The sequence below is a fragment of the Vombatus ursinus genome, unplaced genomic scaffold (assembly GCF_900497805.2).
Source record: "Vombatus ursinus unplaced genomic scaffold, bare-nosed wombat genome assembly UNPS02014811.1, whole genome shotgun sequence".
NCBI lineage: Eukaryota > Metazoa > Chordata > Mammalia > Diprotodontia > Vombatidae > Vombatus > Vombatus ursinus.
In genome coordinates, this window is record NW_020954589.1 from 13,676,608 (window position 1) to 13,702,210 (window position 25,603).

Here is a 25,603-nt window from a genome sequence, read left to right on the forward strand (position 1 = left end):
GAAGGATGGGGGTAGAAATAGGGAAGTAAGGAAGAGAAGAAGGTCACGAGCATTTATGAAGTGCCTCCTATGTATCAGGCGTTGCACTAAGCACTTTACAAATATCTCATTTGATCCCTGGGAGATGGATGCTATCATTACAGCTATTTTACAGAGGAGTAAACTAAGACAGATAGAGGTTAAATGACTTGTCCAGGGTCATACAGGTAGTAAGTGTCTGAGATGGGATTTGAACTCAGGTCTTCTGTTTCAGGACCTAGAACTTTATCTATTGCAACATTTAGCTATGTCTGTAGGGTGATCATAAATGAAGCCCTAATTGCTGATGAGATCACCAGTATAAACACAGAGACAGACAGAAGCAGAGATGCAGACAAACAGATAAAGAAGATAGGAAATTGGCAGCTAGGTGGCATAGTGGATAGAGCTCTGACCTTAGAGTCAGGAGGACCTGAGTTCAAGTCTGACCTCAGACACTTGACACTTACTAGCTGTGTGACCCTGGTCAAGCCACTTAACCCCGATTGCCTCACCAAAAAAACAAAACAAAACAAAACAAACCAGGAAATCAGAGAGAGATAGAGACAGAGAGGGAAAGAGACAGAAAAACTGAGACAGAGGGGCTAGAATGAAAGAGAAGAGGAGAGAGAAGAGGGCTCAAGATAGAGACCTGGGGACACCATCAATAGTGGGTAGGGTATGGATGATTACGGAGGAGACTGAGAGGTGACCAGAGGAGAACCAGGAGAGAACAGTGTCTCGAAAGCCTAGGAAAAGGTGTCCAGGCAAAGGGGGTGATGAACAATGTCAAATGCAGTGGATAGAATATTAGACCTGAAGTCAGTTAGACCTGAACTCAAATCCTGCCTCAGACACCTACAATCTGTGTGACCCTGATCAAAGTCACATGACTTTTCTCAGCCTCAGTTTCTTTATCTGTAAAAAGGAGATGATAATAATAGGACCTCAGACAGAGGGTTTATTGTGAGGATCAAACAAGATAATATCTATAAAGCACTTTGCAAACCTTCAAGTGCCATACCTACCATTATTATATGCTTCAGAGAAGTTGAGGGTGAGACCTGAGAAAAAAGTCACTTGGTAACCTTGGAGAGAGAAATTTCATCTGAATGATGAGGTTGTAAGCCAGACTGCACAGGGTTGAGAAATGAGTGGGAGGTGACAAAGAGGAGGCAGCTTTTTCTAGGAGTCTGGCTGCGAAAGGCAGGATAGCTTGAGGGGATGGCAGGTCAAGTGAAAAGTTGTTTTTTTTTTAAGGATGGGTGTGATCTGGGCACGTTTGTAAACAGTCGGGAAGGAGTCAATGGATAAGGAAAGACTGAAAAATAGACATAAGGGCTGAACAAGAGGGTCTCTGAGTTCCCTTCCGACTCTAAATCTATGAATGTAGGATGCCAGGACTGAAGGGGCAAGTAGGGTCATACAGGGTCATAGAGGATATGGAAGGGGACAGGATCAAGGGACCCAAAACAGGACTTGGTGTTTGCAAAGAGTCATCTTCAGAGGAATAAGGCGTGGATCACCAAAGGAAAAAAATGTAAATGTAAAATGTAAAGAAAATGTAAATGTAAAAAATGTAAAGAAAAAATGAGAAGAGGAATGAGAAAAAATGAGAAAAAAGAAAAGATAGGATTTTGGAAAAAGCCTATGGTAAGAAGGTTGGAAGAAGGTTGCACACACATACACATATGCAAAGTCAATGCATTTTACGTCATGTAAGTCATCACATTTCTATGCACAGAGAGACACAAACAGGTAACACTCACATTCACTGAAAGGCCAATTATTTGAGCAAGTTACAGAGAAGATGGTTAATATGATGCTAGCTGGGTAAGCTCTGTCAAATTTCTTCAACTCCAAGCACCCCAATTTTCTCCTCTGTAAAATTAGGGGGTTGACTAGCTCCATCATACGCCCTTCCCACTTCCCCAGGGAAGGCTAGCTCAGAACGGCTAGGATACATACAGAGGACCAGCTCCCCCTAGGGTCCTCAGGGAAGTAGCACAGACCTGGCTCCCATATATCCTCTACACTCCATCTCCTGTCTGCTGGGGTGGCAGGGAGAATTGCCCAAGGTCAGACAAGTAGTGAGTGTCAGGGCCAAGACTTAAATCCAAACTTGTGATTCTACAACACTATACAGGGCATTGTTTTCAGCAGGGGACGGCTGCCCTCCTACCCAGGAGCAAAGTGGCTTCCGTAGATGCCCTGGGGACCCTTCTAGCTTTACTGGACCCTGCATGGACAGTAACTTCCTGAGCAGTGAGTTGGGGAGGAAAATGAAATTCTCCAGTTTGGGGAGTTTGGTTAAACAAGCTTCATGCTCTGAAGTGGCTTTACTGGAAACCCACAATCAAGAGGCCCTTTCTCTTTTTTCCATTGAGGGATCAAGGCCTCCCGTGTGTGAAGAATTCTAAGTATTCTGATCTTCTCTAATCATCTGGTCACTGAAAAGACTAAATAAGAGCCTAAAGAGAGACTGGTCTCATCTCCCACTCCCTTCAGAGGCAGAGAACAAGAAAAGCGATCCTCATTTAATAAGTGTAAAAAACTAGGGTGTTGATCTACTTATCCTCTTTGATCACTATCAGTGCAATAAATGTATTTATTGACCACCTACTATGTGCCCAGACCTGTGCTAGGTCCAGTGGGGAATATGGTGCAAGAAAAAAGTGTGGCCCCTGTCCTCAAGGGGCTTACAGTCTTTTGGAGTAGAGGAGACACACAAAAGAATTAGAAGGCAATAAACATCACCCAAGAAGGCCTGGGTTCGAGTCTCACCTCTGACACATATTGGCTGTGTAATCACTTAACCTCTCAGTCATTTAGTCAATTTGCAAAGACTATGAGTTATAAAAAAGTTGCTGACCTAACTAATTGAATTGGGTTTCTTAATTGGGAATAATTTATACCAATGGATTCAGAGGTCTAATGCAAAAGACCCTGCAAAATCCATCACTTAAAGGCAGAAGTCTTTCATCCAAATCTAGGCTCTGACACTTGCTAGCTGTGTGACCCGGAGAAATTGCTTCGCCTCTTGGAATCTCAGGATGCTTATTTTTTTAAATCCTATTTAAAAATATACATTTATAAAAGGCACTAGAAAGGAAGCTTGACCTAATAGAGGCTTAGGGTCAGGAAGAACTCAATTCAAATCCTGACTCTGTATCACTTAGCACAGTACTTAACAAATTGTGTTTGTTGACTGAACGACTGACTGCAATATACTAGCTGAGTGACCATGAGAGAGCTAATGTCTTAGGTTAGTCCCAGGCAAGTCTCTAAGACTGCAAATCATAAGGGAGTTTCTTAACCTAGGAGTTCCCTATAGCAATAAAATCTTAAGTTGAGTCCTTATTCTTAACAAATCATAAAGAGAAGTGATTAGTTCAGAAAAGGGTGGGGGAGATCAGTGGAATTGGAAGAGGGGGCAGAGAGCTCCATGGAGGAAATGGAACTTAACTGAGCCTCAAATAATGTGTAGGATTTGGCTCTACAGAGAAGGGGTAGAGCATTAAAGGTGGCAAGGAAGGACGTGGGCAAAGGTTCAGAGGTAGGAATTAAGCTGGTGAGGCAGGGGTGGTCAGAATTATATCTGTTTTTATAGAGGAAAAAATCAAGTCCCAGAGAGGAAAATTTATTAGACCAAAGCCATCCAGCTAGTAAGTGACTGAACTGGGAATAGAACTCAGGTCTTCTTGCTCTCCTACCCGGTGCTTCCCCTTACCCACTCTGCCCCCATCCCTAGAAAATAAGATTTTTGTTGTTTTTTGTTGTTCAGTCGTTTTGAGTCATATCTGACTCTTCCCTTTTTTCTTAGCAAAGATACTGGAGTAGTTTGACATTTCCTTCCCCAGCTCATTTTACAGAGGAAGAAACTGAGGCAAATAGGGTTAAGTGACTTGCCCAGGGTCATCTAGCTGCCTCTCAAAAAATAAGATAGAGAAACATATACAGACCTTTTGAGGCCTGGGATGCAAGGCTAAGGGGACGTATGAAATCACGATACGGGCTTTTACAGCCCCAGGCTGCAGTTCCCCAGATTCAGGCCTTACCTAAAGGATATGTGATCCTTTGCTCTTTTGAAACATAAAGCAAATATCAGGTTTTGGAAGCAGGAAACAGACTCACCTCGTAGATGTTGAATTGACTCTGCCCACGAGCCAGCTCCCGGTAGCTAGTGGTGAATTCCCCGATGAAGTCATGACTGCAAGGGAAAGCAAAGCAGACTGAGCCCCAGTCTCCACTCTCCTCCCTCTGCCCCTTCCTTCCCTCTCCTGACTCCAAAATATCTCCCTTTATTAAAAGATATCCAAAATTCCATCATTAGAGATTCATTCCTTTGGATTAGATATTGCCCTTCCTCGCTCACTCCTCCCTTCTTTTGTTCTTGGCTTCAGAGTTTTGCCCTTGCTCTAAGGCTTTTCAATCTAAGGCTCAGAGTGAATGTGGATAGCAATTGTTTCTGTTTTGACCAGAAACCCTGAGGGTTTTCCTCTTCCAGACTGTTTGCTTTTTTTTTTAACTAGGTAAAAAAAGCCATTCTATGCCTCATTTCTTACCTAGCCTTAATCACCGAATGGGTGTTGCCTCAGTCAAACTGAGGCCTGTTAAAGATCTAAACTTAAAAAGGTGGAGGTTTCCCACTGCATCCTGGGCCGTCTCCAGTTGGCCTGATCCATATCTGGCCACTGAGCCCGGGTGGCTCTGGAGGAGAGAGTGAGGCTGGTGACTTTGCACAGCCTTCCTTCACTTAAATCCATTTCACTTGCATGTCATGGCATCACCTCCCTGATGTCATGGTCCTCTTTGAGAATGAAGGACAAACAACAACATCAATGGCTTTTTTGGAGAAGGCCAGAAACCCTAAGGAAGGCAGCTCTGGAATAGAATGCGTATTCCATATGTGAATTAAGCGAAGGTGTGATAGGATAGAAGGAACATAGCTCTGATGTCAGAAAAACAGGATTCCAATCCCATCTCTTATGCTTACTACCTGGTGACCTTGGGCAAGCTAGCTAATCTTTCTAAGCCTCGGTTTCCTCATCTGTAAAATGGGGAGGTGGAACTACATGACTTTCAGCTCTTAAGCTATGCTCTCATGAAGCTCTTTGGCCCTGAATGCCCAAAGAAGGAGTGAGAATCAAGGTGGGTCACTGACTTCACAGTTTTACCCTGAGCTCACCCCTTCATTTTAGTCCCTGGTATCCCCATAGACCTACTAACACCCTTACAAGAGGAGAATGATTCTTTTTAATGAGCAGAGCTGCCAAGCACAGCCTTCATTACAACTTGGAGAAATTTGACCTCTGACTCCTGGTCCTGAATCCTACTGGCTTCATGAAAAAGAGAACCTCTAATGGTAACTGCCACCATATCAATTCCTGCAATGACCTAAAGTAGCCAAAGCCCAGAGCTCCTGACTAGTCAGTCAACTGGCATTTATTAAGCACCTACTATGTGCCAGGCTGCTACGTGCTAAGTGCTAAGGATACAAAGAACAGCAAGAACAAAACAAAACAAAAACAAAAAACAATCCCTGCTTTGGAGCTCATAGTCTGGGGAGACAATATGCAAACAACTATGTATAAACAAGCTATTGTTTGTTGTTGTTGGTCAGTCCTTTCCAACTCTTCCCAACCCCACTTGGGGTTTTCTTGACAAAGATACTGGAGTGGTTTGCCATTTCTTTCTCTAGCTCATTTAACAGATGAGGAAACTGAGGCAAACAGGGTTAAGTGACTTGCCCAGGGTCACACAGCTAGGAAGTGTCTGAGGCCAGATTTGAACTCAGGTCTTCCTGACTCTAGGCCCAGTGCTCTATCCACTGCACCACCTAGCTGTCCCCAAACAAGTTAGAGAGAGGATAAGTTGGGGGTGATCAACAGAATTAAAGGAGATTGGGAAAGGTTTCTTGTTGAAGGTAGGACTTTAGCTGAGAGTTGAAGGAAGCCAGGAAGCCTGGAGGAGGAGGTGAGGAGGGAGAGAATTCCAAGGTGGGAAGGTCAGTGAGTACATCTGAGAGGCAGAAGATGAACATCTTGTGCAAGGCACATCCATGAGGCCAGTGTACACTGCAGAGTACCTGGAGGGTAGTAAGGTGTAAGGGAGGAGGGGACCAGGTTAGGAAGGGCTTTGAATGCCAAACTGAGGATTTTCTATTTGATCCTGGAGGTAATAGGGAGCCCCTGGAATTTACTGAATAAGGCAATGATACTGTCAGAAAGATCACTTTGGCAGCTGAGTGGAAGATGGACTGGTTTGGAAAGAGACTTCAGGCAGGGAGGCCAGTCACCAGGTTATTGCAATAGTTGAGGCATGAGTTGATGAGGACCTGCACTAGAGTGATGGCAGTGCAAGATGGGACATACAGAAAATGTGTTATGGAGATGGAAAGGGGAGGACTTGACCACTGATTAGATATGGAAGGGGGAGAGAGAGTGAGGATTCTAGGATGACACCTAGGTCTCAAGCCTGGGTGGCTGGGAGGATGATGACGGAGTAGAAAATAAAATAAACCACACCAAGTAGGGTTCTATGTGACTTTCATAGGGTCATGTAGGAAACTATTCTGTCTTCCATTCTCTAACTCCTATTACCCATTCTCCATCCCCATGCCCCATTATCTATCCCTCTTTTTTTATTATTTTTATTTTTATTTTTTTTAGTGAGGCAATCAGGGTTAAGTGACTTGACCGACTTCAGGGCTGGTGCTCTATCCACTGCGCCACCTAGCTGCCCCATCTAGGGGCAGCTCTTTTACAGATCATATTCCCATCACCCATTTCCTTCCTCCCATCTGCAGTTCCCCATTATCCATCCCTCTTTTACTAGTCTCATTCCCCATCCCTTGTTTCCTATTCCCCATTTCAATCCCTTCCTTGTCCTTTCCTTATCCTTCATTTCCCCCATTCTGCATTATCCATCCCTCTCTGACACCCTCATTCCCTGCCCTCCTCACCCATTTCATTCTCCGCATCCTTACTGTCCTATTATCTTTCCCCATCCTCTACTCTCCATTTCCCACACATATATTCAAGTCCTATTTCCATCATACATTTCCTATTTCTCATCCTTAGCTCCCCATTATATATCCTTCTTTTACCATTTCCATTCTCCACTACCCCTATCTTATTCTTCATACTGTCCTCCTTATCCTTTCCCCATCCTTCATCCCCCATCCTCCATGACCCATCCCTCTTTCACATTCCCCATTCCTCATTTCCCATCCTCCATTCTCATCCCCATTATCTATTCTTTCTTCATATTCCCCATTTCCATAACCCATTTCCATCCTGTCCTCCATATCCTTTTCCCATTCCCCATCCCCCATGATCCATCACTCTTTCACAGTCCCCATTCTCATCCATTTCCAATCCCCCAACCTCAGTCCCCCATTATCCAGTTCCCACCCTCCATTTCTCATTCCCTATCACTCTCCCTGCATTTACCATTCCCAATCACCCATCCATTTCCCATTCCTCACCCTCCACCTCCCATTCACCATCTTCTATCCCCCACTTTTGATCCTCCATCTCCTGTCCCCAACTTTCCTCTCCTCTCATCCTCCACACCACAACCACCCCCAAGATTACACACACATATATTCAAAAACAGAGCAGCCAGTAGCATTTACCTTGATCTTACTCTTGAAAATATGCTTTTAATAGGCTTTGCAAAAAGAGTATCACTGTCACTCACACCCCCTCCAATCCATTCTTTTTACCTCTGCCAGAATAACCTTCCAAAAAAACCCCCAAACCAAAAACCAGCCCTCCAGCTTCTCCTTCCTACTTGGGGAATAAAGTACAGACCCCTCGGCATAGTGCTCGAGGGCCTCCAAGCTCTTTCCTCCACTATCTATTTGCAGCCTCATATCATGTTACTTCCCTCCACATAATCCATGCTCCTGCCAAATAAATCACTTTACATCTCTGAAAAACCGTGAAGTATCTGGAAAAGCACTGAATTTGGAGTCCAAAAGGCCTGCAGCCAAACCCCAGATCTGCCGCTTATAAAGCGTGTGATCTCGGACAAGTCACCTCCCCTCCATGGGCCTCAGTTTCATCACCTGTAAAATGCAGGGTTTGTTCGAGAGGAACTTCCAGGTCATTTCCGTGGGCTCTTTGTGGTGCTCCTTGCATACATGCCATGCTCTTCCCCACATGTATGCCTTTGTCTCCATTGATACCTAGAATGCCTGCTGAATTTCTAACCATCCTCTGAAGCCCAGTTTATACATCTTCCTTTCCAAGAAGCCTTCCCTGACCCCCCAAGTCAGTAAAGACTTTAAAAAACACTTTGCTAATACCTCCTAATGCACTTAGGATGGGGATAGGGGAGCAGACCTCTGGTTTCACTCTTATAGGTAATTCCCAGAAAAAGGAACTCCCTCTAGCACCTTCTCTGGGACTTAGAGGCTTAAACAGTTGCCTAAAGCACTGAAAGGTTAATTAATTTGCCCACAATCACACAGTAGGGCTGTGTCAGAGGAGAGACTTGAAACCAGGTCTCCCTGGCTCTGGGGCCAACTCAGTCTCTTCTGATGCACTCAACATATAATATTTTAGAAGCATTTGTGCAGATGTCCTATCCCCCTAGGGCACAGTATGGTCCAGAGAGCAGGCCCTGGGCTAGCTAGAGTTACATAGCTATGGTTCCCATATATTATGTAAGTGTGTGTGCATGAATGTGTGTGTGTGTGTGTGTGTGTGTCTGTGTGACAGAGATAAACAGAGAGACAGAAAGACAGAAAGACAAAGTGAGACAGAGAGAGGGAGAGACACAGAGAGAGAGAGAAGGAGAGAGGAAATGAGGGAGAAAGGGAGGGAGAGAAAGGAGAGAGAAGGAGGAGGAGGAGGAGAAAGAGAAGAAGAAGAGAGAAAGGGAGAGAGAGAAAGAGGACTGACAGAAGGAGAGAAAGAGGGAAAGAGAGAGAGCAAGAGGAAAGGGAGAGTAAAGGGGAGAGAAAAGGAGAGAGAGAAGGAAAGAAAGAGGAGAGGGAGAAAGAAAGAAAAAGGGAAGGAGAGAAAGAGGAGAGACAGAAAAAGATGGAGAAAGAGGGAGAGACAGAGACAGAGAGAGACAGAGAAAGGGGAAAGAGAAAGGGAATAGGAGAGAAGAGGAGGAGGGAGAGGAGAAGAGAGAGGGAGGGAGGGAGAGTGCCAGAGTCAGAGCCAGTTCCCTGGGGTTCAGCACAGCAAAGCTCAAGGTGGCCAAATGCTCAGAGCTGTAGAAAAGGTGAGAGGGAGGCAGAGGCCCCAGAAAACCAAGAGGAGATGTGAGATGGAGGGATCGGGTGAGGCAGAAGAGCAGTCTCCTCAGGATGTTGTGTCCCCCAGCACACTCAGAACACCTCGGGGCAGCCCAGATTGCTTTTGCCTTTCTTTGACCCTAACATTTATCACAGTGCTTGGCCCATAGTGAGGGCTTAATAAACGCTTTTTGACTTCTCAGGCAACTGTGGAAGAAGGCCTAGAGCAGGTTCCCCACCCCTGGGCCCTAGACCAAGCAACTAAAGCAATAATAGCTTTTATATATATGTGCATTTATACATTTTTACAAAGCATTTTACCCTCTGTGTGACTCCTTACTGCTGTTCTATGAAGTATATACAGTAGGTGGTACACATATTATTATCTCCTTACTATGGATGAGGAAACTGAGGCCCCGGGAAGGAAGTGACTTATCTAAGGTCACATAGCTTGGTAAGTGTCTGAGGCTGGATTTGAACTCAGGAAGATGAATCTTTCTGACTCCAAGCCTGGCATTCTATCCACCAGGCCACCTAGCTACCCCTAAAGTGCTAAGCGTTTTGCAAATACATTATCTCATTTTATTCTCACAACAACCCTGGGAGGTAGGTGATATTATCAACCCCAGTTTACAGTTGAGGAAACTGAGTCAAACAGAAGTGTTATGCAGCTAGTATAACATCTATAGCCAGGGTTATACAGCTAGTAAGTATCTGAGACTGGAATTGAACTCAGATCTTTGTTGCCTTGAAATGCCTTTGTAATATTTTGCATATGTGTTATAAATTTACTCACTTGTATATTATATATTGTACATACTCGGTACTTACTTAACTGTGTATATGATGTATTCACCCTCCCCCACCCCCAACAGAACAGAAACCCCTTCAGGGCAGGGACTATTTCATTGTTGTTTTTTTCCCTTTGCATTGCCAGAGCCTACCATAGTGTCTGGCACAGAGTGAGCACTTAATAAATTCTACTGTATTAAATAAATGCTTAGTAAATGTAATTGGATTGAATTGAATCCAAATCTCCTGTTTCTCAGTCTGACACACTTTGCACTAAGACTCTAGATTTCTTGGGAATCAAACAAAAAGACCCAGGACAAAGAAGAGACTGAATTCAGGATGCTGGCAAGAGGTATCCAGAGTGGCTAAGAGGGCCAGTGAGAATCAGCTACAAAGCAGAGTTCTGTATCAGTCAATCAATCAACAAGCTCTTATTACAGAGCTTACTATGTGTCAATTCTTTCTGAACCTCAGTTTCTTCATCTCTAAAATAGAGATTCAACAACAAACATTCAACAAATCATTCTCCAATTGATAAATGGTCAAAGGATATGAACAGACAATTTTCAGATGAAGAAATTAAAGCTAAGTATAGTCATATGAAAAAATGCTCTAAATCACTATTGATTAGAGAAATGCAAATCAAACCAAGTCTGAGGTACTACCTCACACCTATCAGATTGTTTAATATGACAGAAAAGGAAAATGATAAATGTTGGAAAAGATGTGGGAAAATTGGAACAATAATGCATTATTGGTGGAGTTGTGAACTGTTCCAACCATTCTTGAGAGCAATTTGGAACTATGCACAAAAGGCTATAAAACTGTGATCCTTTGATCCAGCAATACCACTACTAGGTCTGTATTCCAAAGGGGTCATAAAAAAAAGGGGAAAGGACCCACATGTACAAAAATATTTATAGCAGCTCTTTTTGTGGTGGCAAAGAATTAGAAATTGAGAGGATGCCCATCAATTGGGGAATGGCTGAACAAGTTGTGGTATATGAATGTAATGGAATACTGTTGTGCTATAAGAAATGATGAGCAGGCAGATTTCAGAAAAACCTGGAAAGACTTAACATGAACTGATGCTGAGTGAAGTGAGCTGAGTGAATATTAACTCTGATAGACTTAGCTCTCCTCAGCACTACAATCATCCAAGACAGTTCCAAAAGACTCGTGATGGAAAATGCTGTTCATATCCAGAGAAAGAACTGTGGAGTCTGAATGCAGTTCAAAGCATTCTATTTTCACTTGGGTTTTTTTTGTTTGATTTTTGTTTTTTCTTTCTCGTGGTTTTCCCCTTTTGCTCTGATTCTTCTTTCACAGCATGACTAATGTGGAAATATTTTTAACATGATTGTATGTGTATAACCTATAGCAGATTGCTTGCTGTCTTGGGGAGGGGGGAGGGAAGGGAGGGATGGAGAAAAATTTGGAACTCCAAATGTTACAAAAATGAAAGTTGAAAACTACCTTTATACGTAATTGGAAAAAACTAAAATACTATTACATGCAAAAAAAAAGAAAGAAAAAAAGAAAAAGAAAAAACAAAAACAACAACAAATATTAAATTCCACAAACATTTCAACATATTTTTCTAGGCTCTGGGGATATGAAGACAAACAAACCTGACCTTTGGCCTCGGGGGGGGTGGTTACATGTATACAGATAAGCATGTGTGTGTGTGTGTGTGTGTGTGTGAGAGAGAGAGAGAGACAGACAGACAGACAGACAGACAGAGAGTGTAGACCCATGATTTTTTCAGTGATCTATCAACACAGATCTGCATCCTGGGCCATCCCCAGAAGTTTTGATCAGTATCTGGCCACTGGACCCAGATGGCTCTGGAGGAGAAAGTGAGGCTGGTGACTTTACATAGCCCTCCCTCACTCAAAACAAAGTCAATTGTAAGTCATGTCATCATCCCTCTGACTTCATGGTATTCTTCAAGAATGAAGGACAAACCACACACCCACATCAACACAATTTAGAGTCAGAATTGCCTGAGGGCCCTGAGAAGTTAAGAAACTTGTTCAAGGCTGAACAACCAATATGTAGCTCTTGAGGCAAGAACTGAACCCAGATCATCCTAGGTGGCACAGTGGATAAAGTTGCCTCTTTGTCATTTGAGGCAGCTGGATGGCACAATGGATAGAGAGTTGAACCTGGAGTCAAGAAGACCTGTGTGCAAATCTTACCTTAGACACTTACTAGCTGTGGGATCAGTGGCAATTTCACTTAAATGCTCTCTGCCTCAGTTTCTTCATCTATAAAATGAGGATAATAATAGCCCCTACCTCCCAGGGTTATTCTAAAGATTGTTGTTGTTTAGTCATTTTTCTGTTGTTATGGACTCTTCATGACCCTTTTTTGGGTTTTTCTTGGCAAAGATACTGGAATGACTCTCCATTTCCTTCTCTAGCTCATTTTGCAGATGAGGAAACTGAGGCAAACAGGGTTAAATGACTTGCCCAGGATCACACAGCTAATAAGAGTTTGAGGCTGGATTTGAACTCAACTCTTCCTGACTCCAGGCCCAGCATTCTATCCACTGCACACCTAGTTGCCCTGTTATAAGGATAAAATGAGATGTTTGTAAAGTGTTTTGCAAACCTTAAATCTCTATCCAAATTTTGGCTATCATTATAGTTGTCGTCATTGTTGTTAATATTATTATTATCCCAAATCCTAGGCCTGTCCTCTATGCACTACACCACACCTTCCTCTTATTTGGGGACACAGTGGATAAGAATACTTACACTAATTAACTCATTGGGTTGTTACAAGGAAAGTAGGCTACAAACCTCAAAGGTCTCTATGAATATGAGCTATTGCTTAATAATCATTTGTAAGGCCCCTCCCAGCTCTAAACCTATGACGGCAATAATCATATGATCCAGTACCTTTGCCTTTGCTGCAGGAATTTGCTTCTCTATGACTCTCCTTGGCCATGGTTAGAATCATGGTGGCTCCAGGAAGCTACCCTGAATGTACACTGCTGATAAGTAAGTTGGTGTGGGGTAAAGTTGGGGAAACTACCTTCTTGCAGCCAAAACCCCAAGGTCTCTGGCGTCACCCAGGACTCACACTGAGACCTCACCAAATGTTGAACCCAACTGATCGTTCATAGGAGCTCAGGATCATTGATTTAAAGTTGGGAGGGCAGAGACCATCTAACCCAACTCCCTTATTTCACAAGTGAGGAAAGGCCCAGATCAGACAGAGAGGGAAACACAAAGCTATGACTCATAGCCAGGTTCTCTAACCCCAAATTCAATGCTTTCTTCAAATATCCCCAGCTTCAGTCTTAGCTAGATCCCTTCCTCTCATTGAGCAGCTAGGTGGTGCATGGATGGAGTGCCAGGATTGGAGTCAGGAAGACTCATCTTCCTGAGTTCAAATCTGGCCTCAGACACTTACTAGCTGTGTGACCCTGGGCAAGTCACTTAACCCTGTTTGCTTTAGTTTCCTCATCTGTAAGATGAGCTGGAGAAGGAAATGGCAAACCACTCCAGTATCTTTGCCAAAAAAAAAAACAAAAACAAAAACAAAAAAACAAAAGAAGTCATGAAGAGTTGGGTGTGACTGAAATGACTCCACAACAAAAATTGCATTTCGATCCTCTCAAAATAAATCATTTTTATCTAGTGCTTTAGGGCAGCTAGGTAGCACCATGGAAAGAGGGCTGAGCCTGGAGTCAGGAAGACTCATGTTCCAGAGTTCAAATCCAACCTCAGATACTTCCTAGCTGTTGTATCATATCTATCCAGTTGTGGTGCCGGGCGTTAATCAGTGTTGATAGGCTGATAGATAAGTGAGAGTTATTCAGTTGTTTTTCAATTGTGTCTTTCTCTTCATGACCCCATTTAGGGTTTTCTTGGCAAAGATAGTGGAGTGGTTTGCCATTTCCTTCTCCAGCTCATTTTACAGATGGGGAAACTGAGGCAAACAGAATTAAGTGACTTGCGCAGGTTCACACAGATAGTAAGCGTCTGAGACCAGATTTGAACTCAGGAAGACGAGTTTTCCTCACTTCAGGCCCCGCCCTCTATCCCTGGTGTCACCCACCTGCCCCAAAGCACTAGATTAAAATAATTTATTTTGAAAGGATGAAAAAGCAATTTTTGTGGTTGAGTCATTTCAGCCATGTTTGACTCTTCATGACCCCTTTTGGGGTTTTCTTGGCAAAGATACTAGAGTGATTTCCCATTTCCTTCTGCAATTCATTTTACAGATGAGGAAACTGAGGCAAACAGGGTTAAGTCAAAAAGCAATTACAAAGCAATATAAAAATTCAATTCCACAAGCATTTATTATGTTCATTCTAGGTACAAAGCACTATACCAGGCACTGGGTAAGGAATGAAGTTTAGAGAAGAAAAGCCCCCTGCACTCATGAAGCTTACAGCCTAAACTCAATCCCAGCTCAACTCAATCTCCTGCCTGCTCCACCTTTTCAGTAGTTCCGCCCACCTTGGGGTGGCTTTGGCCCTGGGGCTTGCTCTCCTGATTCGTGAGTTTCTGGCTCAGAGGGAGCCACTTCCTGAAAGGCCTGAGCCACAGTCCCTCCGTACTCCCAGCTCATCTTACTCTCAGAATTGTTCCATCTCGTCAGCAGCTTTGCCCCCGTTTGGGGATTCTTCCCCTTTCCCACTTTCCAGCTCCCCTTTCTATTCTGTCTTCCCCTATTAGAATGTAAGCTTTTTGAGAGTTGGGACCAACTTGGTTGTTTTGTATTTGTATGCTCAGGCATATAGTAAGTATTTAATATTCTCTCTCTCTCTCTCTCTCTCTCTCTCTCTCTCTCTCTCCCTCTCCCCCCCCCCCCCCCCCCCCCCCCCCCCCCCCCCCCTTCCCTTTCTTTTTATCCCCCCCCCCGGCCCCCCCCCCCCCCCCCCCGCTTTGTTTCCTCAGCCTTCTCTCTGAATAGACATTATACAAATGGGTACACACTTAATCATCCTGAGGAAGAAAAAGACTAAGTGATGAGAGGCAACCTGGAACAGTAGATGGAAGGCCAGTCTTGGAGTGAAGACCCAGTCCCATCCCTGACGCACACTGTGTGCGAAATTCCATCAAGTCACTTCTCTGAAATCCAAGCAACTCTATGACCCCCCAAAAAATGCAAAGCAAGTACCAATTTGCATTGGTAGAGGGTATTTCTTGGGAGTTTCCTTCACCATTGAAATCTTAAGTCTGGTTAAAAAAAGGGAAGAGGAGAGGGGCATTCTATGGAATGCGTAAAGATAAGGGGGGAAAACAAACAAATTATATGAAGGGCTGAGAGTCAGTGAAATAAGGTTGGTGAGGTGAAAAGGGAGGAAAATGGGGTCAGGCTGAGGAATCTGGATTTGATGGCACAGATAACAGCGAGTCACTGAAGTCCTGCCTTCTCACTTCCCTATCAGCTTCTCAGCTTTGACTATGTGCCCAGTACTGGGATTGGGCAGATAGGATACGGTTTCTGCCTTTGGGAGCTTTACACTTATAACAAATACAAGAAAAACTAGGGAAGGCGAGGAAGACTATTGTCAACAGGAGAGACTGCCAACAGAGAGGCTGGTTAGGGTTGTTGTCATCTGAGGTCAACAATGAAGCCATATGACTTGTTTATAACAAACAGACCAGGTAATCCTGGAATCTCAGAGTTAGAAGAGGGGACAGCTGGTTGGCTCAGTGGATAGAGCAACTGCCCTGGAGTTAGGAGAACCAGAGTTCAAATCCAGCCTCAGACACTTGACACTTACTAGCTGTGTGACTCTGGGCAAGTCACTTAACCCCATAGCCTAGCCAAAAAACAAACAAAAAAAAAAAAAACCCAGAGTTAGAAGGGACTGGTAGCACCCACCTCCCAGGCCTTGGAGATTTAGAGCTAGACTTCAGAGGCAATCTAATTCAATCTCCTATTTTAGACAAGAGGAAACTGAAGCTCAGGAGGTCAAGTGATTTGAAAAAAAAAACAAAAAAAAAACCACAGCATCAGAGGGGAAATTTGAAACAACGTGAAAACGCTCTTTCTACTTTGCAGCCCATACCTAGATGGGAATTCCTTCTAAAAAATCCCAGTCATCCTCTGTTTTAAGATGACTAGTGATGTGGTCAAAAGTATGGTGGTAAATGTTTAACAACCAGCTCTCCAGTGTAGGGAAGTCCTGATGAGGTACTTCGCCAGCTCTCTATCCACAATGCAACATTGACTCTCGTCCTGATGATTATTGCTTTCTAAAACTGGCGTGGGCTTCCAGTGAAACGGGAGATAAAGAGTGAGATGTGCTGGAGCCAGCTCGAAATACTTTGTGGGAGCTGGTTGTTAAATTTGCAGTGTGACTATTTACACCTCTGAAATTGGCAAAGGTTGCAAATCAGGTTTGGATATGTTGTCTTGTTTATTGGCTAGAGTTAAGAAAGTAATGAGGAAAATGCTAATAAGGTAGGTTTTTTTTCCTTCCGGAGAGGAACAGCTATGGACAGCTTTTAAGTTTAATCTACCTTCTTTTTCTTCATTACTTACTACATTCATGACTACATTTGTGACTCCAAAGTGGTCGTTGGAGTCTCCAACAGAGAAGACAGGAAACAGCCGTCCTAAACCAGGTATGGAAGGCTGAGAGCCTAGACACACATGATCACAGTAGGCCTGGATATTAAGAGAAGAATGATGAGGAAGAGAGGGTTCCTGTCCAGGAAGGCTGTAATGGATAACTTCTGAGGTCCCTCCCAACTTTCAGATTCTATGATTCTAAGATGCAGAGAGCTAGGTTTCTGTTCTAAATAAGTAAAAGCTTCCTAACAATCCCCTCCTCCTTTTTGATTTGACCCATAATTTCATCTGTGTAGGGAGACACTTCCCCTGCTATTTCTGCAATGTATAGTCTCAGCTGCCTGAGGAACTTACCCAGGTCACACAACCAGTACTTGTCAGAGATGGGATTTGAACCCATCAGTCCACAGAGGCGTTCCCCGTGTTGATGGGTGACACGGACAACTGTGGATGCCTCGATGCCCAGATGATCCACCAGGTAGGACCAGGTCTAAAATCCAAGATGGCAGTGCAGACCGAGGCATCAAAATTTGTGAACTGGCGGGTGGATGGAGAGGACCAGGGCTCTCATTTCACAGCAGGGGTTACCCTGTGGAACTCTGAGGTGCCCGTGGGCTCAGGGATCCTGGTGGCTCACTACCTTCAGACTCTCATCACTCTGAAATAGTACCAATGGGTCGCAGTGCTGTCTTCTGGCCCAAGAAGAATAAATTTTTTCCACATGATTGTATATGTCAAGATTTTAATGGATTAATAATAATAATAATAATGTGTTCATAGAGTGCCTAGGTGGTGCAGTGGATAGAGCCCCAGGCCTGAAATCAGGAAGATCTGCCATTCAAATCTGGCTTAAGACTAACTGTGTGATCCTGGGTATTTGCCTCAGTTATCTTATCTATATAATTGGGGTAATAATAGCCCCTACTTTGCAGGATTCTTGTCAAGACCAAAAGAAATAATAATTGTAAAGTGCTTAGCACAGGTCCTGGCACTATGGTAAGTAATATATTAATGGTTTTGTTGTTCAGTCCTTTTGGTCATGCCTGACTCTCTGTGACCCCATTTCAGGTTTTCTTGGCAAAGATACTGGAGTGGTTTATCATTTCCTCCCCCAGCTCATTTTATAGATGAGGAAATTGAGGCAAACTGGGTGAAATGACTTGCCCAGGGTCACACAGCTAGTAAGTGTCTGAGGCTGGATTTGAACTCAGGAAGATGAGTCTTCCTGCCTTCAGGCCCAGCGCTCTGTGCACTATGGTGCTGCCCTATATAAATTAGCTATTATTACTATTACTATCATCATTATTATTACTATTATATAGCACTTTAAGATCTGTAAAGAGCTTCACAAATATCTCATTTTATCTTCACAACAACCCTGAGAGGTAGGTACTATTATTATGCGTGTAGGAATTTACTCCACTGCAGACTGAAACTCATTTATGGCTTCTCATACTGAGTGATTTTTTGTCCACTCTCTGCCACGGATACGGCAGGGAGCAGAGGTTCCCAACCTGGGGTCTAGGCTGGGAATGATGGAACTTATCTTTGGTCCCTGCTGCTGGGGAAGCCAGGACCAGCAGATCACTTGAGTTTGGGAGCTCTCGGCAGATAAAACTGACTGGAGTCTCCACTAAGTCTGGCACTGATATGAGAAGCCCTCCCTTCCACAGGGAGTGGTGAATCACCAGGTTTCCTAATGAGGGGCAAATTGGCTCAGGTCAGAAAATCTGAGTAGATTAAAGCTTCTGTACCAATCAGAATTGAATCAGACCAGTCAGTGGCTGATACATGTCTAATCTGGGCAAGATACAGAGATCCAGTCTCAAAACAAAACAAAACATGGGGTTTGGGAACTTAATTTAAAAGAAATTACAATTCTATTTCAATATAATTGCTTTTCCTTATAATTCTATCTATTTTATTTTCTGCATTTAAACAAATTATTCTGAGAAGAGGTCTATGGGTTTAACAGACTGCCATAGGATCCAGGACAGAAAAAATATTTAAGAACCCCTATGGGGGAGACAACATATGTAACGGGGGTTCAGCTGTAAGTCAGAGGAAAAGGCCCCACGGTCTTTAGGGTGAAATGACAAAATAGATGGCAATGCATCTTCTCTAGTGACATTTCCATTAATAAAAACATATCGTTTCTGATGTTGAACTATTTGATGGTGCCAAGAACTCTGGTACGCAGACTTTCTTTTCAGTGTTTTCAGTAGCTGTAGCTGCCAAGGAGGCAGGCTGGGGCTGCGTCATCTCCACAAAGATTGCTTCCCCAGAGGATGACTGCAGCGGCAGGCTGAAAGCAGGGCTGATACGAGGGGTTGGCAGGGCAGCATATGGAAGTTGTTGTTCCCCCTAGTTCTTGGTCTTAATAGCCCTACGCTTCCAAGTTGGTAGAGGTAATGGTAGTGATGGCATACCCTTTTCCCACAGGGATTCTTACCCTGGATGACGGCTATGGTGACTAAGCTAGAAGAAAAGTCTATGGTCTGAGGGGCAGTGCTATTCCTGGGGATATTGGATTTATGTACCCATTCATGGCATTTGATGTTGTTGTTGGCCAAGATGGTGGGCCCCTTCTCCATAGAACTGCTCTTAATTATTATGTTTCAGCTTCCTCCACTAGAATGTTTTCCTAGCTGTTGACCCTTTTTTCATAATTCTCTCGCATCACTCTCATTTCTCTTCCCAATTTTTCTTCTGTCTCTCTCATATAATTTTGAGGCTCCTTTGTGAGCTCTTCCACAAGATCTTTCTGGGCATGAGCCCCTGCCTGTTCTTCTGTGGGGTTTCACCCATAGGTGTTTTGACATTGTTCTCCTCTTCTAAGTCTGTGTCTTGGTCTTCCTTGTCACCATAATAACTTTCTATGGTCAGGTTCTTTTTTGTGGTCTTCTGCTCATTTTTTTTTTGACCTTTTTCCTTTCTTTTAAATTTGAGCTCTACTCCTAGGGGGGCAGGAGCACTGTCTCCAGCTTCTCGTGCTAGTGGCTGCAGGCCCTAGCTATTTACCTTTTTTTTAGGCAATTGTGGTTAAGTGACTTGCCCAGGGTCACACAGCTAGCAAGTGTCAAGTGTTTGGTCTGAGGCTGGATTTGAACTCAGGTCCTCCTGACTTCAGGGCCAGTGCTCTATCCACTGTGCCACCCAGCTACTCTCCTGCTATTTCCCTGATACTGCACCGATGTTGCCCTGGGGCTCCCTGGGGACCCCCGTGTCTGCTGCAGCGCTGAGAGTATGGAGTGGGGGTTGGCTGGCGCTGCTAGAGGCCAGAGAGGTCTGGCAGCTTGCCTGGTGCTGAGCTGGGGTCCTAGTGGTAGTGTTTGGCATGTGCTGAGGCCCGCTGGGGTGTTTCTGCATTTCCCAGTGGCTACACTGAAGCATGAGGTGGTCAGGGTTCAGGAGGCTGCCTGTTTACTCGCGGACTTGATGAAGCCTGGTGGAGGGGGAGGCAGGGTATGCTGGCTTCTTTGCTTAGGCAGCCATAGGGTAGGTATCTATTTGTTTGCCCAGGGCTGTGCTGAAGCACATGAGGTCTGTCTGCTGGAGACGGCCTGCTTGCCTGGAGTTATGCACATGGTGATTCTCAGAGCTGCAGTCTGCCAGTCAACCTGGCTACACTAAGGCATATGGGGGAGTCCTGGTGTTGGCATTTGCCTATCCACCACACTGGGGCTCAGGATATCCCCCTGGTTTGCTGAGGTGAGGCTTGCAGCTGGCTTGCTGGGGGGCTTCCTGTCCTGGGCTGCACTCCCCTTTCACCAGAGTGAGGCAGACCTTTCTTGATAATCCTGCAAGTTTCTTGGGCTAAAAGATTGTTTCACTCCATTTTTTTTTTGCTGGTTCTGCTGTTCCAGGATCTGTTTTGGGGGTCTATTTTATGGTTGTTTGGAGGTGAATATGGGGGAGTTGCAACGGTTTACTGCCTACTCTGCCATCTTAGTTCTTGGAAGTGTCTCCCTCCATTAGATTGTAAGCTCCTTGAGGCTAGCAGCCATCTGATTTGCTTATATTTGTATGCCTAGCACTTAGCACAGTACCTGGCCCATGGCATAAACACTCAGCAAATGTTCTAGCTAACTAGCTCATCATTGGAAACATGCCACAATCTACTTATGACCTCATGCTCTCTTCATTGGCCTTTGGGTCACTTGCTACTTAAGAGTCTTCAGGGTCAAGCCAAGTCAACAAGAACTTATTAAGTGCCTACTATGTACCTAGGGGTGGGGAACCTGCAGCCTCAAGGCCACACTTGAGGACCTAGAGGGCCACATGTGGCCTCGAAGTCACAGGTTTCCCACCCCTGTACTAGGCACTGTGCCAAGTGCTAGGTACACAGAAGGTGAAAAACAGTCCTCATTCTCAAGGATCTCCCAATCTAATAGGGGAAACAGCATGCAAACAATTATATGCAAATAAGATGCAGACAAGAAAAACCAGGGATCATCTTGGGGCGGGGGAAGGCTCTAGCATTAAGGGGGATCAGCAAAGGCTTTCCACAGAAGGCGGGGCTGTGGCGTTCTAATATTCATCACCACACTGCATCCTAAAACCCTGGTTTTATAAAGATGGGTTTCTGCTCTTGGCGGCCACTCGGGATCACTAAAAGCACTTCACAATTTTCCAAATGAAATTCAGCCTACTCTGTTCTTTCTATTCAGCTCTGGGGCCCGGCTCATCATCCCTCCACCTGCAGCGCCTGGCCTACATAGACAGTATTACGGATTCCTCCACGCGACAGGCACCCAGCTGCTTGTCCTGGACAATATGCATTTCATATCCATTTGGGCTTTTCTGTATGCGCTGAAAGCCTGATTTCTTTTGAGCAATGATAGTTTCATAGATCTCGAGCTGAAAGGGGGAAGAGGAAGGAAAGGGAAGGAAACAAACATCTATCAAGCTCCTACTACGTGTCAGCCACTGTGCTAAGGACTTTCACAAAAATTGTTTCATTCCATCCTCATAACAACCCTGGGAGGTAGCCGCTTTTTACAGCTGAGGAAATTGAAGCTAAGAGAGGTTAGGTGACATAAACTAGTAAGTTATGGTGACTGGATTTGAACTCAGGACTTCTTGACTCTAGGTCCAGGACTCTATCCAGTGTGCCACCGGATGACAAAACTGAGACACCCAGAGGTTGAGTGACCTTCTCAAAGTCACAATGGCATTAAGGGGCAGAGTCTGGATTTGAATGCAGGTTTTCTGTCTCTAAATTCAGCATCTTTTCCACCGTGTCCACTGCCTGAGTAATCATGAGTAATCACAGGTAAGGAGGGTAGTTATCTGGGAATGTAGGATAAAGGTCACCAGCTCTACCTCCTACCTCTTAAAACAATAATAATAATAATAAATATTTATATGGCACCTACTATGTATCAAGCACTGTGCTAAGAACTTTACAAATATTATCTTATTTGATCCTGAGAGGTGGATGCTATTATTATCCCCATTTCACAGATTAGGAAACTGAGGCCAAAAGAAGTTAAATGACTTCCCTCCCTTCCCCCTCCTCACTTCTGGCTTCTGGCTTCCCTGGCTTCCTTCAAGTCTCAGCTCAAATATCACTTTCGGCAGGAAGCCTTTCTCATTTTTCCTCAATGTCCTGGCCCACTCCCATCCCCTAGTCCCTCCCTACTCAGACCACCTCTCATTTACTCTCTCCATACAAGTATTGTTTATACCTGGTTGTTTATGCATCATCTCCTTCATTAGATTGCAAGCTCCTTGAGGACAGGCACCATCCTTCTGTCTGTATTTGTGTTCCCAGTGCCTGGCACACAGTAAGTGCTTAATAAGTACTTACTGATTGACTAATATTTACATAGCATTTTGAGGTTTGTAAAATCTTTGACATACCTTACCTCATTTAATCTCACAACAAACCTGTGAGGTAAATACTAATGTTATCCTCATTTTGTCGATAAGTAAACTGAGTCTCAGAGAAGCTAAGTGATTTGCCCAGGGTGACATAGCTAATAAGTATCTGAGGCTAGACTTAAATGCAGCTTTTCCTGACTCCAAGTCTGAGATTCTAACCACTTAGCCCTACTGTAGGAATGCACAGTCTCTTAAAAAAGATAATACTCCCTCCCAGAAAAAAAAGATGTTCCAGAAATGAAGGAAGAAACCCAGCAGAAGGCACCAGCATCTCCTTGCCAGAGAAGCAGTTTTTTATGGCAGCTTCATGGACCAATAGTGATGCCCAGCATGCATCAGTGAGGCGTAATGGACTTCTGAGAAACTGACCCAAGGAAGCCATGAGAGGTGTTTCAGCTGGGAGATGGAGCTGGGAGCTTAGGTGATTTGGGAGCATTTCCTCTCCTACTGGCGCATGGAAATCTGAGATAGTGTGCTCCTTTGTCTATGAGAAATGTCTCCTTTTTAATTAATTAAATTAAATCTGTTTAATTAAATGCCCCTTTCTTTGAAATAACAGGTCAACTGGTTTGGTCTGGTGAGAGAAATGATCATTTCTCTCTTATATTAATAACCAGTTAATATTGGGGGTGGGGGAATCTAGGTTTTTCTTTCCTTACTATGTCCTCATTCAGAAATAAATCCCCTTAGGTTATTCAGCCATCTCTTGTGAAGGACATTGCTGATAGGTGAGACTGCCTGCATCTTCTGGGTACACGCTTCTTGCCCAGACCAACTAGAAGACCTTAGGAGGAAAATCTCATGTAGGTGGAATCTTCTTCTTTTTTTTTTTTTTTTTTTGTGTGAGTCAATTGGGGTTAAGTGACTTGCCCAGAGTCACAGAGCTAGTGAGTGTTATGTGTCTGGGGCCAGATTTGAATTCAGGTCCTCCTGATTCCAGGGGCCAGTGCTCTATTCACTGTGTCACCTAACTGCCCCCTAGGTGGAATTCTTAACCCATCCATCACCTACCACACTTCCTGCCAAAAAATGATATTTGAGCTGAGACGTGAAGAAAACCAGGGAAGGCAGAACTGAGGAGGAGGAAGGGAGGGAAGTCAGTTAACTCCTTTTGGTCTCAGTTTCCTCATCTGTGAAATGTGGATAATAATAGCATCCACCTCTCAGAGTTATGAGGATCAAATAAGATAATATTTGTTATTCGAGGTGGAATTCTTAACCCACCATCATTACCCACTGTTCACTGACTGAGTGGAGGAAAGGTCTTTTTGTATAGATTGCCCCCGAGGAGGGTGTAATCTGACTTAAGATGAATCTCTCTTTGTCCATAAGTGACATTATCAGAGTCACATACCCAGCCCCTCATTAGAATAGGCCCACCTCCCATTATAATTAATATTCATTCTCATTAATTGCTAACCAATCAGAGTTGATTCCCATCTGTCCAGAATACCCACTCTTCTTATGGTATATAATAGGCCTGCGGAATATATCGTCCATGGGCCGTTTATAGCCCACCAAAGGATTTTGGGCAGCCTGCAAGCAATGTAGAAGATGTAAAAGAAAGTAAAAATGTAATGAGTACTTTGTCCATGCCCCATCTAACCCGCCTTCCACTAGTCCCTATTGGGCCCATCATGTAACTTGGTGGGTAGGTTGCCACTGCGCATTCTCTCCTGTTTGTCATGTGACCCATGGCAACCAACCATCGTCAGTCTGGCTCTAGTTACCTTTACTTGGAAAGTGAATCGCTAAAATCCTATCTTCGGTCTAAAGAAGTTTAGCCTGTTTTAATTTTGGCCCCTGTCTACGGCCTAGTTGTGTAGGTCTGGTATATACGCATCAAGACGCCTCCATGAAGGAAGGGTCTTTGGTTTATAAGAGAAAGCCAAATGATCATCCTTTTGTTAATTATTTATGAGCCATAATTAATAAAGTGATTAATTACACAGAAATTATGTCTCTTAGACTTTTCATAAGTCACACTAGCATATGGAGATACATTGGTAGAGGTTCTGAGCTGTGGTTTTGACAGAGCAATTACCCCAGCAGTGCTATAATTGTTGGCACAGCTTTTAGAAGACTATGTTTTAAGGGCACCCTGAGGTGACACATGGATCTCACTGATGCTTCCAGCATGGATTTCCTCTCTATGTATTTGTTCTGATCTAGATATTCTTCCCAATTTCCTTATGTGTCTTTTCTACCTCTAGGTACAGCACTTTGGAGTTTGAAGTGTTATGGTTCAAAGGTAGTGGTTCTATATTCATAAATGACGAAAATAAAAGTAAGGTAATAATAGAAATGTTGGCAAATCTGTTCCCTTTTCTGTCTATTTGTTATCCTGATGCTCTCATCTACTGATGCTTTTGAGATGATATAATTTGTATGGGTCTCATGTCTGCTCTCATTCTGCGGACTGTTTTTACCTCTACAACTAATTTTTTTTTTTTGGCAAAGCAATTAGAGTTAAGTGACTTGCCTAGGGTCACACAGTTGTTAAGGGTCAAATATCTGAGGCCAGATTTGAACTCAGGTCCTCCTGACTCCAGGGCAGGTGCTCTATCCACTGTACCACCTAGCTGCCCCTATGGTTATTTCCTAAAGCAATATGACTTGTGATCTTCCACCATCTTTCTATGTAGTGTTTAACAAATGAGTATATTTTTAATGCTCTAAATCACTATTGATTAGAGAAATGCAAATCAAAACAACTCTGAGGTACCACATGACACCTATCAGATTGGCTAACATGACAAAGCAGGACAATGATAAATGTTGGAGAAGATGTGGGAAAATTGGAATACTAATGCATTGTTGGTGGAGTTGTGAAATGATCCAACCATTTTGGAGAGCAACTTGGAACTATGCCCAAAGGGCTATAAAAATGTGCATATCCTTTGACCTAGCAATAGCACTTCTAGGGCCGTATCCCAAAGAGATCATACAAATGGGAAAAGGACCCACATGTACAAAAATATTTATAGCAGCTCTTTTTGTGGTGACAAAGAATTGGAAATTGAGAGGATGCCCATCAATTGGGCAATGGCTGAACAAGTTGTGGTATATGAATGTAATGGAATACTATTGTGTTATAAGAAACAGGCA

At 43.8% G+C, this 25,603-nt stretch overlaps 1 protein-coding gene across 1 annotated transcript in view; it reads right to left on the bottom strand.

Moving 5' to 3' along the window:
* CPNE5 (copine 5) overlaps positions 1-25,603 on the bottom strand; it is a 170,956-nt gene that overhangs the window by 26,940 nt on the left and 118,413 nt on the right. Inside the window, exon 10 of the mRNA XM_027876615.1 lies at positions 4,153-4,228. Coding sequence (XP_027732416.1) covers positions 4,153-4,228 — 76 coding nt within the window. The remainder of the gene's footprint in view (positions 1-4,152; positions 4,229-25,603) is intronic.